This window comes from Littorina saxatilis, linkage group LG5, assembly GCF_037325665.1.
Source record: "Littorina saxatilis isolate snail1 linkage group LG5, US_GU_Lsax_2.0, whole genome shotgun sequence".
Lineage (NCBI taxonomy): Eukaryota > Metazoa > Mollusca > Gastropoda > Littorinimorpha > Littorinidae > Littorina > Littorina saxatilis.
The window spans coordinates 13859972-13880072 of NC_090249.1; the positions used below are offsets into that span (position 1 = coordinate 13859972).

Here is a 20101-nt window from a genome sequence, read left to right on the forward strand (position 1 = left end):
AGCAGCTCTGAATATCTCTCCCTAGTACATATCTGACTGAACTTTTTGTCATAACTTCAGACAAATCCAAAACGCTTAGGTACCTGCAGAATTAGAAACAGGTATTTCAGCATGGTACCTTACTAAAAGCATGCGATCTAAGCTTCATTGTGCCTGTTATTTTTATTCAGAGCATATCACACACAATTACATTTGGGCGCTTTCCTGTAAATGAAATCAAATATTTCCCACTGTCTAAGTTACATGTATCACTAAATGTCAGACAGAAAGAGGTATAACAGGACACAGTCCTTACTCCTTTCTATCAAATGTCTCTGGAAAGGTTCAAGATCCCACAGCAGTACCCGCGATGTGTGGACCCTCCCATGAGAGGACACCTCCCTTAAAAGGACACCTGCTCTTGTCCCTGTTTATATTATCTCTACCAAAGTAAACCCGTCATGACAGGCCACCTGCAATGTAGGGACACTGTTGTCTGGTCCCAAGGGTGTCCTTTCATGGCAGGTACCACTGTACTTAATTACACCATCACATACTCATATTAGGTGTTACCTCTGACAAGGGCATCTTACCATTTGGACAAGTACCAAGAATGAAGAAGCTGGCTGCTACCTATGCAGAGTGGAATATTTCTTGCTGAAATGATTTTGCAGATGGACTTTCTTTCTTTCTTTATTTGGTGTTTAACGTCGTTTTCAACCATTCAAGGTTATATCGCGACGGGGAAAGGGGGGAGATGGGATAGGGGAAAGGGGGGAGATAGGATAGAGCCACTTGTTAATTGTTTCTTGTTCACAAAAGCACTAATAAAAAAATTGCTCCAGGGGCTTGCAACGTAGTACAATATATGACCTTACTGGGAGAATGCAAGTTTCCAGTACAAAGGACTTAACATTTCTTACATACTGCTTGACTAAAATCTTTACAAACATTGACTATATTCTATACAAGAAACACTTAACAAGGGTAAAAGGAGAAACAGAACCGTTAGTCGCCTCTTACGACATGCTGGGTAGCATCGGGTAAATTCTTTCTCGTCCCAACCAATATGGGACTCCCCCTAACCCGCGGGGGGTTGCAGATGGACATAACAGTCAGTTATGAATTAAATTCGGCAAAGATCTCCCACTCTTTGCAGAAAATAGTTGTTGATTTATAGTATGTCACCCTGTGGAAGGAAAAAAAAAAAAGCCTGGACGGATGTATGTCGATTTACGAGGTGTTCTTCCCAGGAAGGAGACTATCATTAACGTTAACAGCTAGTGTTATTGTAACAGAAAAGCTATACGAACCTTTCAATCAACACCTATAATTTCCCTCGTTGAAAAACAGACACAAAATAGATCACAAGCATCTACGATTCTAAGAGTTCAAAAATTCCAGAAACTTAAAACTTTCTACATGACAACAAATCGTTCCGGTAAACCATTTCAAAATTGAAACTTTGATTGAAAAGGGAAAATCACATAAAAGACAAACTCCCCCACAAAGGCAGACGTTGAACATTATTCAAAAACAGCAACAGTACCATATTGTCTTGTCGAGGATACAAAGAATTGCTGCCTTAACTAGCCTAGAAATCTTGAATTTTGATATTCAGGCTTGGTAACTGAGCAGCACGAACATACACACACACACCAACATGCACACACACACACACAGTAAGAAGTTGATAGATAGTGAATTGACAAAACATGATCAAATGAAGCCCACTCTGGACTAGGTAATCAACGTAAATATAACATGTCATGTGCTTACATTAGCACCGAATACCGAGAACTAAAATTGCTTTCCCCACGAAAAGAGGAGAAAAAAATCCAAGGAAAAAACAACAGAAAAAGTGAAAATCCATTAAAAAAAGAGTGAAAATCCACACACACAATCTACCAAAAGTATCAAACTTTTTATAAAGACTAAAGTTTGAGGTCAATGACTGATTGAATCTTGCAATTTCAAGCCAACAACAGAAACTTTGTCGACATACTGTACATTAAAAACAACTTTTTTGTGTGTGTAATGGGCCTTTGAAACCTACAAATAAGGTACGGTATGTACAAAAACAGAAAAAAAGGTATAGCACAAAGCCCTTTCTCAGGTTTCTGCTCAGATATTTTAAGTTAATGATGTTACATTTTCTTCAAAAACAAAATCATTGAAGTGAACTGCATTGGGTATTTTTGACTCTTGAGGAAAGCTAAACACATATTACATTAATGACAAGGTGTGTTCAACTTTCTTTACTCAACTAAGACCCAAAACCCAGGAATTTATTTTCAAACTTTTTCCTTAGCACATTCTTTCTTTCTTTATTTGGTGTTTAACGTCGTTTTCAACCACGAAGATTATATCGCGACGGGGAAAGGGGGGAGATGGGATAGAGCCACTTGACTTGTCAATTGTTTCTTGTTCACAAAAGCACTAATCAAAAATTTGCTCCAGGGGCTTGCAACGTAGTACAATGTATTACCTTACTGGGAGAATGCAAGTTTCCAGTACAAAGGACTTAACATTTCTTACATACTGCTTGACTAAAATCTTTACAAAAATTGACTATATTCTATACAAGAAACACGTAACAAGGGTAAAAAGAGAAACAGAATCCGTTAGTCGCCTCTTACGACATGCGGGGGAGCATCGTGTAAATTCTTCCCCCTAACCCGCGGGGGGTTCCTTAGCACATCATGTATCCCAGAATGTATATATAATTATATATATATATCCAAAATCAAGGGAAGCAATTTGAATTTTTAAAACCACACAAAGTCAAACGGCAAAATGCTTTGATCATATTAACTGGAGGGTTGACAATTCAGAAAATCTGATGGGAAATAATTGTTCACAAGTCAGCAATTCCTCCCTCTTGGTCCAGGTCATTCCCTCTTTACATCAAATTGTGATCACAAGCAGTCAACAGATCATTCCCTCCTGCAGCATTTCAAGACCCAAAACTCACAAGTTGTTTCTGTTCATTTGACATTAAAAATATTAACACCACTTTGGAAGAGTGGAAATGGTCTTACATCATGACATACATTGTACTAAAACTAAAAGAGAAGACAGTGTATATATAAACAAAGAACTTTCTGATGGCATTGCCAAAAAATGTTATGTTTTTTTGTGATTTTCTTTTGAGTGCCAACGAAAGTTCTAGCCAGGGTTGGGAGAAAAAATAGGATGGGTTGCGGAAATTGGAAACACTGAATTTATTTTCTAGGCCTAATGTTATAGTAAGGACCCCAACACATCTGGAGAGAGGTCAACATCAAAATAAAACAAATAAAGCCAATTTCAAAATCTGCTGCTTTGACCTGGCAATGAAAGTAATAATCTTAACATTTCATTTTAGACACATTTACAGGCGATGTGCACATTTTACATCTGTTATTTCACCTACACACACTCCAAATCATGGATTTCATTAGCAGTTCACAGATGCATACAGCAGAAAAAGTACACTCAATGCTCACAATGTGCCCTGACAAAGTCCCTATGCCAAACTTCAATTTCAACCAGTCATTGTCATCTTATCCACACAGACCTCATTTAAAACTGATCACAAGCATCTTTTGACATCAACAAGAGCTATCACTTGGTCGACTTGATCAACAACAATGCTACAGTCTCGACAAGCAGGGCAATTTCAACAAATGGCGCGCATGACAACAAGTCTTTGGAAGAAAACAGCAAGCAGTTCCAGGGAAACAAAAACACTGTAAAGTTGTGCAGCGTTAGATATTGCCCGGCCATTCCTGAGCTATGGCACAGTGTAGCCGTCCTGTTTTCTGTCAAGTACTACGAGTGACCATCCATCCTCAAGACACGATAAGCTATCAATCATTCAATGAGCTTGTCAGCATTAGATCACGAAATCGAAAATGTATCTCACACCCCTACCCTGAATAAACAAAAAGACACCCCTTCCCAAAAAACATAAATAAAAAGAAAATAACCCTTAAATTCCCTCCCAACTCCAAGCACTTTGAAATTGAAAGTTAAGTGATATTAAAGACTTAAATTTAAAGATAAAACTTCCGACCCCGCACATAGCAAATTTGTCAGAACTCACTGACTAAAAAAACTGTACTCAGGCATGACCCTCCTCACGCTCAGCTGCATTATCATAGAAGTCATGTTTCATACCAACGAGATCCTGAGTACGAAGTGAGCAAGAGTTAGTCACCACATTCCAAAGGCTCTCTATCACAAGCTTAGCACAAAACAATTTTCTTTGTTGTTAGTTGTGTCTGAAGTTTGTGACTGGCAAAGCTTTGGAACTGCAATGCACAATTCTCTCCAACTCCAAACTCTCACCATCACAAACTTGATAGTAAGAAATAAGCACCATGACATCAGTTTATATCAATGTTCGAGAGGGTACTTTTTCTGTTCAGTATGTGTAAATGTTCTGCAAAATAAAAAGGTTGGAACTGAAATTTCCTCCATTCCATATTGTCTCCCTTCCACAAACTTACTAGAAAATGCAGACTAAGGATCTTTAATACTGGTTACTGTAATATGCAATGATGTGGTAACAAGATATCGTAATTGCCTTCATCACGTTTTGAGGTTCGAGATTGAAAACGTTTGGAACTGCGTATGCGCATCTCATGCTCGGGACCTCACTCAGCAAAACATAACTTTAAAACAACATTATCACCCAGACAATTCAACAAGGGTTAATTAAGTATTTTATCACATACTTTCAATTTACAGTAACTCTGGTTTCTGGAGTAGACAGGCTTATAGTTATAGCATGGAAGAAAAATGAAACAACTTGCATAAAACTGATAACTCGACTTGGACATGACACACGTCAGGCTATGCAGCATGGTTCTAATCAGAGTCAGACAAACCGTACATGAACTGGAATAAATACACCTCATTCTATACACCCACCAATCTTTCAAAAGAAGATAATCTGTTAACCATAATAAAGGAGTACTGTATGTACATGTATGTACAAAAAAGCTGTGTATGTACAGGCCGAAAAATACATGTGTAGATGGTACCAACAATAAAATCACAGAACCTATGCATTAGGAGAGTGTCCGATTTTAAAGACCATGAGTTCTTCACGTCCTTATTTTTGTGGAGGGACAGCTCTACAATAAAAGCACAAAGCATGTGCAAAACCACCTAAATTAAGAAAAAGAGAGAAAAGCAGAGGACCAAGGGATAAACAACTGCGCACCAATAAATACAGAAGAACCCCTTTTATTTTTAAGACCTCCACAAATCTGAGAAAATCCGGTCTTAAAAAGGAGGGAGTCTTTAATTGGAGGTACATTTACAGAAGTTATCAAGAGACAATCTGAAAAATCAAGGTCTTAAAAAGGAGGAAGTCTTAAATCGGGGGGTCTTAATCCTTACACTGGTGCAATTCTCTAACACATGTTACATCTTTCTTTCTTTATTTGGTGTTTAACGTCGTTTTCAACCACGAAGGTTATATCGCGACGGGGAAAGGGGGGAGATGGGATAGAGCCACTTGTCAATTGTTTCTTGTTCATAAAAGCACTAATCAAAAAATTGCTCCAGGGGCTTGCAACGTAGTACAATATATTACCTTACTGGGAGAATGCAAGTTTCCAGTACAAAGGACTTAACATTTCTTACATACTGCTTGACTAAAATCTTTACAAAAATTGACTATATTCTATACAAGAAACACTTAACAAGGGTAAAAGGAGAAACAGAATCCGTTAGTCGCCTCATACGACATGCTGGGCATGGGGAGCATCGGGTAAATTCTTCCCCCTAACCCGCCACATAGCCACTGGTGAATTAACAGAGAGAAACATAAAAACGGTAGGTTTTCGCATCCATGGGAGGTAATCGGAACCGACCAAACAGACTGAGCCAGTAGTGCGACATATGTCGTGACAACCAGATGACAGTATACGTAAAGTAGCGCGACAACCAGATGACAGTGTACGTAAGGTGGCGCGACATATGTCGCGACAACCAGATGACAGTATACGTAAAGTAGCGCGACATATGTCGCGACAAGCAGCCTAAGGGTTAAAAGGGGGGTTCCACTGTAAAGCCTAAGTATGAACAAGCCTTTCAGGAACATTTGTTATGTACAGTGGAACTCCTCCTTTCAGACCCTACTTCTCTGCTTACTCACACTTTCTGTTAACAAACTTCTTCAAATTAACCCACAGTTTAAGACCTGCAGATTATTCTTAAATACCTGCAGATTATTCTTAAATCACACCACAATTATTTTTTCTTCTTGTTATTTTCTGTTTTTACAGGATTTATTTATTACCGAACACTTCAAAATCACAGACCAACACTTGACAAGAGTAATGGTCAAGTCAAAAAATAATTATCTGATGACCAAAGTAGTAACCCAGTGGTTACAAACAACAATATTAGCAACACAAACCAAATTTGAAGCACATTTGAAAATCGTAGTCTGGACTCAAATGGAGTATTCCCCCCCCCCCCCCCCAAAAGCCTACAAAATAGTAATAAATTACTCTAAAATAGTAAGGGTGAACAGGTCTGGAATTACCCATACCAGTGTTGTTCCCAGGCCTCTGACTTCCACACATTCTTTCTTTCTCTCAGATCTGAATTCTGATGCTCTGACCCCTGTCCGGTTGAACGTCCGATAGTTTTGACCTGTAGGACTAGGATTCATCTGACCATCAATTTTCCTACCAAGCAGACAAAGCCAGGTCACTTGGACCTATCATCCTATGCTTATTTTCCATCCAGGTCTAACTGACCTTTTGTCCTCTGAGGCTGTGAACAACACTGCAGTACAATGAACCAACTGCAAATCCCTTCTTTGACTTCTCTGCGTACATGTCCCTATTAACAAAGAGAAAAATAAACAGAAAAGATACAAGGGGTAGTCTTGACCAAAGAGTTCTAAGCCTCTCACTCTCAGCGCACACCATACTGCCAACACAGCAAAATTATCAAAAACATTAAAAGGGGGGTTATGCGCTTAGCCATAAAATTTATTTCCACCCACTTGTTGAATGAACCATCTTCTTTTAGTTTTACCAGCAGACAAAACAGATTCAAATCATAAGTTTGTACCACTACCAGGTAACACTGAAATACAAATTTACAATTGATGCCCCTGGGTTATACAATCAACAGTGAAGGCAAAGATATAATTCACTAGAAATGGATCCAATCCACAACTGAAACCATAAATTGTGAAATGGTCTTGGTAGCTCCTCTCAATCTCATTCTGACACTGACAAGGAATGTCACATTTTCCACAGAAAAACCAACAACAAAATATAAAGATCTAGCTTTTAGACCCCCCCCCCCCCCCCCCCCCCCCGGGTGCAGTTTCAACATTCATTTGATACTATGTGTGCGTGAGAAAAGAGAGTGAGGGGAAAAAGAGCGACAGAGAACAACTCTTTTAGTCTTTAGCTTCGCTCAACAGGACAAATCAGTATGTACACAAATGTATGGCTGGGGAAAATAATGCCAAGTGATCTTGCTTGCTTATTGACCAACGGCAGTTATGAATAAAATAACAAATAGATCACAATACATACTAATTCAAAGTTTCTCAATTTTATCTGTGTCTTAGTAACTTCTTAGTCAAGTATCTTCAGATCTGATTCAGTGGTTGGTCTGATTGCAATTGTAAATATCACAGTAAGCGACACAACTGCCTCTCTACAATTATAAAACAATCCACTCTCCTTCAACTAAGGTACGTAGTCATAATTATATCTAATTTCAAGCAATGACACTTAAATTGATCGACAAGTGAGTGCTCGCCATAGCTGGTTTGTAAGAAAATCGTGACAAGAAGCTGACGATTTGAGAAAGTATCTCTTTGATAAAACTAAAAGGTATAAGTTAAATAGGAGCTTCCATTTATCAATTCAACTTCACGTACAAATTCACATTTTCATAAGAAAAAAGCAATTGTTTCTAATTTACCTAAACAGACAGAACTTGTAATAATTGGGTTCCCATAGAAGCGATACTTATAATTATTTCATGTTTTCAATCACGCTGATTCCAAAAATCAACATTCATCATTATAAATATAATACATGTGTGTATCATCAACATCATGTTCACAATTTAAATAACATCACATGCATTCCAAGTTGAAGTACGCTTCATTCAATGCTGACAGGAAGTGTGTCTGGCTTTAAGTTTAAATATACATATTGCTATTTCATTAATAAAATTACAATACGTACAAACTGACGTTCAACATAGAAGTCTCTCTCTTGACTAATTAAGAAGAAGAAAAAGTCCCACTCCCACTTTAACAATGAACAGTAGTAATTTGCCATCTTTCTCTACTTAATACCATTGAGTTTATTAACCGTTTACCTTCAATTTGCATTTCACTCTGTTCCCGTATGCTTGGCTTTACAAAGCATTAGAACTCTAGATAAGAAATAATACTATCACTATATATCAGTATCTCTCAGTATCACTTTCAGCCACTTCATTAGTTCATATGTGAAGTAAAATTTTAACCAACTATCTATGGCAAACAAGTTTAAATGAATCTAAAAAATGTAAGCAATTATCTATGAGTATGACAACAAATCAATTATGATTCACATTTCAAAGAATCCTATCCTAGAGTCTCGGGTGGATAGGGGTCTAGCTGGGAGGGGTTGTCATGTGCAATGAACTTAAATTCAAAAACTCTATTCAAGCACCCTGAGGCTGACGGCCATTTATCCGATAAATGAGAGGTGATTGCAACTTGATGCAACTTGCAAGGTATGACACTTGAAAATCTCTCTTCTTTCTCTCCAGAATGTTGAGAACTTCAGTTAAAATGAACACTTCCTTGCAACTTTGACCTTGTTCGCCATGACTACTCTTGTCATCACCACTTCCAGCTCATTAGAAGTCTTTGACAAACTGTTGCTTAGGGAAACGGGGAGATCGGGAAGAAGCAGCTGCAGTAATGCACACACTTTTCCCTGGAACTCCTCCAGAGAATGATATGGAGACCGACAGAGTGTCACATGCGGAGAAAACACCGGCACAAGTTCATTTCGCTGCATAGCGTTTAGAGTCAACGTTTTCATTCGCTGGCACAGATCTTCAGGGTCCAGGGCAGACTTGTCCGAGTCACAGCCCTCAAGTTCTGCGATGATGTCGTCAATGATCTTGGCGAAACGAGCTGACTCCGGTGCAACGTTACTCAGCTGTGGCTGCAGACGAGGGAAAAGAGTATACACAAGGTCATGAGCCTGGGATTGCAAGCGAGACAGATCTATGGCCGCTGACACAAACTTGCGGTCGGCATCAGGGAGATGAGCAGTGTGAGCTTTCAAGTCTTCCCCAAGCTGAACAGTGTTGCGTCTTGGTCGCCTGTACTTGGGGCTAACACGGTTACAGCACTGGCACCCACCTGCCTTCCCTGCTTTCTGTCGTTTGGTCTTGCTATCGCAATCCTTGCTGTGTTTCCCGTCGATCATTTCCTCACCTGCTTCTGGCACAGCAGGCTTCTCTGTCTCACCAGACTTCTGCCTTTTTCTGAGACGGGAGACCATCTCTGGGCTGTCAATGGTGTGTCTCTTCCGCTCAATCCGGGTAGGGTTTGGGTTAGGTTCTTGGGCTGGTTCAGGTTTTTCTGGCGCTGGCTCCACTTTGGGCGCGACAGACTTGGTTCGGATCTTGAGGATGATGCCACGCTTACTCTCCCCTTCCTGTTTCGTGAGACCAGGAGGGCTTTCCACTGTTTCTACCACAGCCGATTGCCAGTCAATGTTCTTGGCAAAGTCGCACACACCTGCCTCAGTGTGCTTTTTGTTAGGCTTGGGGAAGTCACTTGTCTCTGCTTGCTTTTTGTAAGGCTTGGCTGAGTCAGTCACTTTCAAACGAGTCTTGCTAGCTTTAAAGTCACATCCCTCACCATGACGTTTGTTTGGCTTGGCTAAGTCATGAGCTTTGTTAGGCTTGTCTAAATCACTTTTCTTCCCATGAGTTTTGCTAGTCTTGGCTAAGTCACTCCGCTTGCACTTGCCCTCAGATGTTCTGTTTGGTTTTGCCAAATCGCACTTTAGTGAGGGTTTGCTTACTTTCTCAGCACCTGAAGTTCTACCTTCTTTGCTACAATGCTTCACTGTATCATACTTTTCTGCAGATTTGTTGAACTCAGCAGAGTCTTTATCAGTCTTTTCTGCCTCTTCTGGTAAGCTCAACACAGGTGGACTGTCAAGAACTTTTGTGTCAACCGAAATGTATTCAGTTTTGTTTGACGGCTTTGTTTCGTATTTGACCAAGGGAGGTGGAACTTCAGATGCACACACCTTTGATTGGGAATCACTGCTCTGGAACTGTTTTTCCACAGCCTCTTGCTCAGAGTGAGTTAAAATCGGGGGACTGATATTCTCACGGAGCAGTTCTTGCTCTGCAGGCTCCGTCCCGGGGTCAAGGCTGGGGACCATCTTCTCCAGGTTTGGAGCAGCGTCATCGTCAAGACTGCTTCGGTGGATGACTAGCGGGGGCCATGACTTGGTCGCACACTTTTCGCTGATTGTTCCTGACGCCATGAGGTGAGTAGAACCAAGAGGCTTTCGGGGGGAAGGGGCGTTGGTTGGCACATGGTCCCTGTGCACAACGAGATCAGTGGGAGGAGGCAGTGAGCGGCACTGACACACAAAGTGGGCAGGGCTAGCACCGTCTTCGTGGTCTGTGAGAACGGGGCACCCGCGTTCTTCATCCCCTTGACTAGCCGGCGAAATTGCACTGGGAGATGACAAGAACATGGAGGTACTGTCACATTCGGCAAGGCCCAGTTCGCTGCAGCTGTTGCCTGGCGTGGCAGCTGCAATACACACTGCGCTATGCGGCGAAACCTCACACCGAGGTGAAACCTCTGTCACTGTAGCATCACTCCCTAACCGGGGCCGATGCCACTTTACAAGACACTCTGAAGTGGAGTCTGGCTCCATGGGACAGTCTCGCTCAGGGCTGAGCATTTGAGTCTGAGCTTTTCCCCTCCGCGCACGAGGAGAATGTTTTGACATGGCACAGTGGTTAGGACTTTTGTCCTTGCTTTCCTGAGAAGGTTGGTCAATGGATTCAGCCAGGTCAACCTCCAAACAGCGCGGGGCAGTGGGGGAAGTACTGTGGCTCAAGTCTGTCAGTTCCAACAGAGCTGATCTGGAATGACACTGGGAGTGTTTCTTCTCCTCCACGCCACGCTCTTCTGTAGGTTTCTCCTTCACATCTTTCGTGCCTTCAGCTTTGTCCTTTTTCTCCGAACCACTCTTGCTTTTGTAGGCAGCCTTGCCCGTGTCTGAAGAATTGCTGAACCTGCTGGCAGGTGGTGAGTCTTTGAGGGAGATGGTGATCTGGAGAGGAGGGGGAGGGGAGAGTGGCGGGGAGTCCATTCTCTGCAACACAGGCATACCCTTCACGTCCTCCTCACGCCACGCCTCTTGCTGGATCTCCGGCATCTCCTCCTCTGCTCCGGGGTCACCAGCAGGGTCGTCAGTCGCTGGTTGCGGAGCAGCCCCGGTGTCCATCCCCTCCTTCTGGTCACCGTCTTGAGTCACCAACCAGTTCTTGAACACGCTCTCAAAAGACATTGCTGTCTTCCAGCGCCAGTCTTTGCAGTATTTTCGGCCACACCTTCTGTTGCTGTGATTGTTTAGCACTCAACTGTACACTCCCCAACTCATCAGTCTCCACTGGGTGATTCTGCACCTGTGATCAGAATAAGTTACTTGTAAGAACACAGCAGAACATAATTTCACAACAGTGCATGGGTGTACATCACTACATGGCTATGCTGGAAACCAAGCTAAGCTTATTTAGTGATTGATACTGATAGTTATGGATTTTCTGGCAGAGATTAGAGAGGGTGCCTGAAGAAAATACAGGCCTGAAGCAAGACTTAAGCAGTTTAGGAAAAGCTCAGGCAGAGTTTCTTGACCCCACATACAGCCACGGGAATGTTTCTGACTTACATTCACTATGAAATTCAGATTCAGAAATTATCACAATTGACAAACATTTTGTATTGTCTGCATACACTGAAATCTCCTTATTTTCTAAAACTATTTCTATCTCCACTCACACACTTTCATCCGCAATGCGCTCCTAAAGAGCATGAACGAACTTAAATAAAAAATTTTAGTAATAAATTTTCATTTGATTAATATACTTACCCAACTCACATATATAGCAATTAACCCTAGTTCAGTGCTGGTAACGCTGTACGCGTCCCCTTGGTAACAAGGGAAGACAACTCTAAAAAAGAGTGACCATAGACCGTCAAATGGTCAAGGCCAGACCGAGATCAATCAATCAATCAATATGAGGCTTATATCGCGAGGGTACAGTTCTAAGCGCAAGGATTTATTTATTTTAATTTTTAATTTTTATGCAATTTATATCGCGCACATATTCAAGGCGCAGGGATTTATTTATGCCGTGTGAGATCAGGGGTCGACACTAACTTATTTGGCCTGGGGCCACACTGGCCCCGGAGATGGAAATTGCTGGGGCGGAAAACAAAAATCTGGGGCCCACTCTTATTCATGCTAAGTATATATATACCTTCAGAATCCCCACTTTTTCCAAGTGGTTCTCCGCTATATAAGATCTGCACGGGCGGCAATGCATTGTCTATTTTTCTTCATCGTACTGAAGCCAGGGAAATTCTTTCAACCATTTGACATTGAAATTACGACAGCGCTTCGCGCTTTTGGCTGCATCGGTCTCCTTTTTTCGTTTCTCTCCTCCCTGTTCTTCATCTTCATTTCCATGTCTTTTTACACCAGGGATGTATCGCCACATTTTGCGTTGGGCATTGAAGGCGATACTTATCTCTCACGCTAAAGAGCGCAATCTGGGAGTTATTTCCCTTGCGGCATTGTCCTTGGACGATTTCAATGTGGTTTTTTTCTTGACTGCGACTGCGGCATTGATCGTAACGCAAATTTCAGAGACGACTTTGACTGGCGATTTTTAGTGATTGGCTCTGGCATTAGAATTTTCGGTTTGTCATTGTTGGAATTTATCCTGGGGCCGAGTGGGCCCCAAGCTTCGGCAATGTTTGGGGCGGAACACAAAACTCTGGGGCGTTCCGCCCCCCGCCCCCGCTAGTGTCGAACCCTGGAGATGGAATTTTTTTTACACAATACATCACGCATTCACATCGGCCAGCAGATCGCAGCCATTTCGGCGCATATCCTACTTTTCACAGCCTATTATTCCAAGTCACACTGGTATTTTGGTGGACATTTTTTATCTATGCCTATACAATTTTGCCAGGAAAGACCCTTTTGTCAATCGTGGGATCTTTAACGTGCACACCCCAATGTAGTGTACACGAAGGGACCTCGGTTTTTCGTCTCATCCGAAAGACTAGCACTTGAACCCACCACCTAGGTTAGGAAAGGGGGGAGAAAATTGCTAATGCCCTGACCCAGGGTCGAACTCGCAACCTCTCGCTTCCGAGCGCAAGTGCGTTACCACTCGGCCACCCAGAGATCAAGGTTGCCTTCCGTATCACGTATGCGCGCACATACGCCGCCATGTATTCATTCTAACCGAAGCCCAACTCACATCTTTTTTAGATAGATATATACCCCCAACAGCGGGGAGGCGGGAGGGAATAAACGATGTGAGTTGGATACGTATATAATTATTAATCAAATGAAAATTTATTACTAAAATGTTTGATTAAATTACATATCTTACCCAACTCACATATATAGCAGATTGCTACTGTAGGAGGAGGGAAATTCACAATACCAAGAACGGAGAACTTGTCCTGTCGATACCATAGCTGGTAGAGCAGAACTACCGTCCTGTCGCGTTACCGCGTCATTTCTGAGGTAGTAAACGATAAAAGAACGTCCTCTGAGAGCCAGTAGGCTAACTCCAGAACCTCTGAGAGGAGACCGGAGCGGAGGACTGCTATTGACCAGGCCCAGGTTAGGGCCTCCTGAGCTCTGACCGCAGCAAGAGGCAGGACTGCCTGATTGCCACATGACCGGCCTTACCATCAAAGACAGGCCTGTCGAATCAGTGTGGCTACCCATTTGACCAAAGAGACCCATGGAATATGCCTCTTCCTGACACTATCAGCCATGACAAAAAAGACTCAAGAAAAAAAATTTCAGATAAATTTTACACAGGCATGGGAATTGAAAATTGTAAAAAAGGCTGAAAATTTATAACTGAAGATGCGAAGCGTCAAGTCGATGGCGCGAAGCGCCTAGCCTTACTAAGGTGGTCCGGAGAAAAATTTGTCTCCAAAGAACCCAGATGGTGCAATCTGGTGTCATCTGATCTCCAAGTATGCCACTAAATTCTGTTTTTAGAATCAGAGTTTTTAGTACAATAATGTACCAATTTTTGCTTTTTTGAAGAAAAAATATATATACATGTATTATATGGTTTAAATTTGTTAAAAAATTGATCTGTTGAGACAAACAGGAAAATGTAACTTGTAACACAATCTGGTTTACTTTCAATCATAAAAGTTCAAGTAACTGAGGCGGGCGGTAGCAGTGCGTGAACAAAGTACGGAAAGTTTTCGCGGGCTTTTGCGCAAAGGCCAAAGTAACCGGTGCTTTTTTTGTGTGCCTCCCCCCTTTTTTTTTTCGGCGGACACTTTTGCATTTTCGGTGGAACAAAAAAATAATTCAGCGGAAATCCGCCGTTCAGCGGACAATTCCCATGCCTGTTTACAAGTCCAAATTGTGGCCAAAAGCATGAAAAACAAGGAAAGATCTCACCCCAACATAGTAGCGAAGTCAAGACGAAGAGTAGAAGACCAAGAGGAATGTAACAAAGTCAAAAGACTCAGTGACAATGGCTGTAAAACAGCCAGAGCGTACAAAACAGCGACCAACTTGACTGAGCGCTGAGGTAGGAATGAATACATGGCGGCGTATGCGCGCGCATACGGAAGGCAACCTCGATCTCGGTCTGGCCTTGACCTTTTGACGGTCTATGGTCACTCTTTTTTAGAGTTGTCTTCCCTTGTTACCAAGAGGACGCGTACAGCGTTACCAGCACTGAACTAGGGTTAATTGCTATATATATATATATAATATGTGAGTTGGGTAAGGTATGTAATTCAATTAAAAAGATATCCTCCAGACACGATACTGAAAGATATCTTGCCTGAAATATGTAGGGGCTCAAGGGGCAGCAAACCTGGAATTTGGATTTTAAAACCCTATTTTCTAGCCTTCTCCAACATAAAACTAAAAGCAATGTCAAAAACAGCAAAGCTTTCAAAATGGCCTTTGTTGTTAGTAAAAAGAACATGCGATGGCTGAGATGCTGTCCAGTATGACATTTAACATTTTTCAAATTTGTTTCCTGTTCAAAAGAGCAAAAAGAAGGTAACATCCCATAGGAGCACGGTTCCCTGCTACGGTCCTACTGCTAGCATGCAAAATTTAATAAAACAACAGGGATGTCGTTAGGCGTCGGACATCGACCGATTGAAAGGCTCAAATGTCCGATTCACATAGCCGCATGGCAACTGAGCGCTGTCATTGTCCGATAAGAACTCCATGCCTTCGGACAGCGTGATATTCGATATTTTCGTTCAAGATACACATTTTCAAAAAGCGACCGAGCACTCTCGCGTACAGGTGCACTGAAGTTGTGTAGTGCTGGATCTTGCGTTTTCGGGAATTCCGAACCGTTTGCGATATGAGCCGTTCGTGTACACCCGTCTGCAGCACACTAAAGTTAGGAGTACAGGAGACAACTCCAACTGACTATTAAAGTCTTGCGTCTGCTTTCGGTTTCAGTTCGAGACATTTTGACGAAGCGCATTGAATCATGCCACCGAAATAAAACTAAAGCCTGCCAAAGATCAACAAAAGCTGAAAATATTTGGCTTTTCAACGGCATCCTGTGCTACATTTGAGTCAAAAACAGGTGAAAACACGGCGAGCGTCATTCTTGAAAATGACAGTGCCAATGACAGTGTCGCCGCTGAAACTGACACAACCACGGAAAGAGAAGTTTTGTCTTTTGTCCAGGACATGGTGTCGGCACGACAGGAAATTCGTAGAAACAGCCTTTTGGCTGACCCTGTTTGGTTGGTTAGACCTTGACAGCAAAGAGACCATACGGCTTTGTCGAATCTATGTTGAACCGGTTTTTGTTTCCTTTTTTTCCTCAATATTTCATTTTCTAATCAAATCATGCAGTTTGTGAGACAATCAAAAAAAGAGTGTTGAACGTTTTGGTTGCTTTTTAGATGTTTGTTTATTTGTGTGTGTGTCCTATTTGGAACTAAATTGATAAAACAATGCATACACAAATGTTTGGTGTATATACCCTATTATGTGTGTGTGTTTAAACATGTATGAGTGCGCATGATTTTGGAACCATTCCATGGACAGTGTTTTGTACAAAATTATGATGTCCTATTGAAATTTCTGAAAGTGGTCAAATGTCCTATTGATTCTGAAGAGATCAGGACATTTGTCCTATTGATTCTGAAGAGATCAGGACATTTGTCCTATAGGTGTGAATTTGTAACAACATCCCTGAAACAATAGCGATTCAGTCTCCTGAATTTGCAACTACTAGCATGCAAAATTTAATAAAACAAGAGCAATCCTGTCTCTACATTTTGCTTTTTTAAATTTTATTTAGGGGGGGGGGGGGGGGTGTACTGTTACTAATTTCCGCAAAATCACAGAGATGACCCATGCCTGGTCATCAGACTTTCTATGTACTGGTAAAAATCATGATTACCAGTCCTTTGATTCACTGAAGTAGTGATGCAGGGTCAGATACAAGAGAAAGCAAGATTATGACAAAGTACCAGACATAAAACTAAAGGCAATTTTGGTTGGTCCTATCAATATCATATGATTGTCTGTTTACTTTATAGACCAATATGTCAGGGTAACCATTCAAGTCTAAGTGTAACTAAAACTAGCTTACATGCAAAAGAACCAGAACCAAGAACAAAAACTGACTAAGTTTCATGGCAGGCAGTACTTGTCATGTAAGTTGTAGAACTCCTTCTACCAAAAAACAAGAAAAGAGGTCCGGTTAAAAAAAAACACCCACACACACAAAAGCTACCTAAACATAGAAACTGTTCCGGGGAAAAAACACCAACCAGCAAATGGATAAAAGGAAAAAACATAAGCAGTAGAAGTAGAAGCTATTTATAGTGCAACAAGTACTCCATCTAGGAAGTAATCATTCATAGGTCATTGATTCATAAGCATGTGATATGTATTTAATAATCATCAATAGGATCATAAAATGGGGTGGGGGAGAAAAATGATATCAGAGCTGACCGATATCAACAGGATCCTGATTCCATAGCAACCGAATGATAACACAGAATTTCTCGTTTTCCGTGATCTATTTTTTTTAACACACTAAACCAAAAGAAAAAGATATTACACCACGCAAACGACACAATCCTTTAATCATCATTTAAAAAAAGTCCACCTACTACCAGTATTACGCCATGACCACGAAACACAAAATCAGATATTCATACAGTCTACGGCAACTCGATTCCCCCGTCCAAAGTGCTGACCGCATCACAGAAGCGAATACCAGACGTTTCGCACCTTTGACGGTTCGCACTTCGGACGATTCGCACTTAATCTACAATTTGGACATGACGTTTCGCACTTTTTTTGTCTTTTCGCACATTTTACTTATGACGTTTCGCACTTTTCAGAATGACGTTTCGTACTTTTTTCCAAGATGTGCGAAACGTCATTGCCAAGAGGTGCGAAACGTCATTGTCATTTATATTTGAAAGTGGGAACTTCGGAAGCAAAGTTGCCGATATGTGTGTGTGTTTCTTAGTTTGTAGAGAATAATATAGGTCCCTGGTAGAGAGAGAGAGAGAGAGAGAGAGAGAGCGGAGAGTGAGAGAGAGAGAGAGACTGAGTGTGTGTATGTGTGTGTGTGTGTGTGTGTGCGTGCGCGCGTGTTAATCTGTATTAAATACTGGTCTGTTATTTTTCGCCTAGCGCGCTCACCCAATACAGATAGCGCACTGAGTCGCCACTCACTGCATGCCTTCACAAAAAATACTGCCGAAAGGAGAAACGCTTGAAAGGAAGGGTGGCGCGTTCATGAGTGATTGTGCAATTTCTAACTTGAGCAGGCTGAGGGAGTGTTAGTGAGGATGATTGGCTTGATAATTTTAGCTACTTGGCCAGTTGGGGAAATTGCATGTTGTTGTTTTTCAATATTTATTTTTAGTTTTAAATTTGTAAAGAGCTTATATTTATATTCAGTGATCGCGCTAGATATCTTTCAAACCGGTATGACATCATGAGCGGCACAATGCTCTCACGAAAATCAACCTGCCAATGCAACCAGTCAAATGCAAACATTGACTAAATCAATGTTTATCAATGCCATCGACACGCAGACGTTTTCTGTGGAATAAATTCGGGTTATTCCCCCCCCCCCCCCCCCCTGGTTGTCAAAAAGTGTTGACGCGCAGAGCCGATGTCAAAATCACCGAGTGACTTGCTATGCCATCGTAGCATCATCAGGCGGTTGACGTAGCCTACTAGGCCGTGAATCACTTTCAGTTTCAGTGTCTGACAATTAGGGGCTTTTCCGGTCAGTGACCTCTTGGAGGCAGAAACGACAGCAATGATCTTTGCTTCATGGTTATGATTATTCAGAAACTAAGGGGGTGGAGTTTACGTCCTCTCAGGTAGCTATGACCTATTTTGGGACATGAGTTGGGCGGCCCTGTGATAGTACTGGCCTCAAATATATATGTGAGCCGGCAAAGAGCGGATCTGGTGTGCGTAGGTGATTTTCCAGTATGATCGCATGCCGGCTTTAGCATTCTGCTATTTTGACGTCATTTTTGACGTTTCGTTAACACGACCTTGCGACACCAAGCCTCATCAATTTGTTTTCCATGATACAATGGCAACATTGTATCAACATGACACCTGTCACAACAAGCCATGCAATTCTCTCTCTCTCTCAGTCTCTCAGTCTCTCTCTCTCTCTATCTCTCTCTCTCTCTCGGCTCTTGAAACGTGATGTGTAAGTCTGTGCGCTATATTGATGTGATTGATTGTTGCAAAATGTTGATTCAAATTAAAGATGATTTCAGCCTGTTGTAACAAACTAACACTCTACTCTGAGAAAAAAAAATCATTGTGTTCAAAATAGATCGAGACAGCAGCAACTAGCTAGCTGCATGCGCTGAGTGTCACTGAGAGAATTGTTACACAGTGTAATGTCCCCACCCCCCCCCCCCCCCCCAAGATTTCCCCTGTATAAGACCTTGCTTTTTCACATATACCTTATTCATGACCTGTGAAAAGGGTATACTTTTTTGTGCCAGTCGAAGGGTTGCCAGTTCTAGAACGAGGCAGCTCGTTTCCGGAAATGCGGCGCTTTGTTGGAAATCAAATGAGGTTTCGGGAAATCCCGATTATTCCAACTCTGCCCCGGATTCTTACTTTGCGCCCAACAACAACACCAAAATCGCTCACCTATGACTATGACGATTCGCACCTTATTATGCTGACGATTCGAACTTTTTCCTTGTGACGATTCGCACCTATCACTATGACGATTCGCACCTGATGCTGACGGTTCGAACTTTTTCCTTGTGACGATTCGCACAAGTGCGAATCGTCAAAGTGCGAAACGGCGAAAGTGCGAAACGTCTGTATACCCACAGAAGCATCGCGGTCAAGTCTAGTTGTTTACAAACACGAACGTTCGCGTTGGAATTACAGGCTTTTGCCGAAGGCAGAGCTTTAAAAACTTTACTATTAGATCAAATTAGACATAAAACAGACATTCCTGCCATAATTTCCTAAAATTACATAAGTTTTCTCCCCAGCAGCGGATGAGTTCAGAACTAGAAACAGCCTGTTCAGCAACCTGCATCATGATAAACAAACGCCATTACTGCCACCTCACAAAAACACGAATCTCCAATTGTAGGTCACCAAAAACAGAACAAATGTGAAAGAACCGATAGATTATCTACTTACATCATCCGATTTCAACTAACATCGTCTTGATCGTCTTTAATTCCTCAGTAAACAAGTAAACTTTCAGGAACCTAGAGAAATCGCACTGCTGTTTCTTGAGTACAAAGCGCCACCTACATTGCGGTCAA

General features: G+C 41.8%; 1 protein-coding gene across 1 annotated transcript; it reads right to left on the reverse strand.

The window, feature by feature from the left end:
- Positions 1–7303: 7303 nt before the first annotated feature.
- On the reverse strand, positions 7304–20074 carry LOC138966354 (uncharacterized). The gene is made up of 2 exons (XM_070338553.1): positions 19974–20074; positions 7304–11679 (listed from the first exon to the last, which is right to left on the reverse strand). Exon 2 carries the CDS (start codon positions 11559–11561, stop codon positions 8790–8792), a length of 2772 nt encoding a protein of 923 aa, XP_070194654.1. The 5' UTR covers positions 11562–11679; positions 19974–20074; the 3' UTR covers positions 7304–8789.
- Positions 20075–20101: the final 27 nt, after the last annotated feature.

Excerpts from the sequence above, each read along its gene's own strand:
- LOC138966354 (XM_070338553.1), bottom strand. The coding sequence starts at position 11,561 with ATGTCTTTTGAGAGCGTGTTCAAGAACTGGTTGGTGACTCAAGACGGT.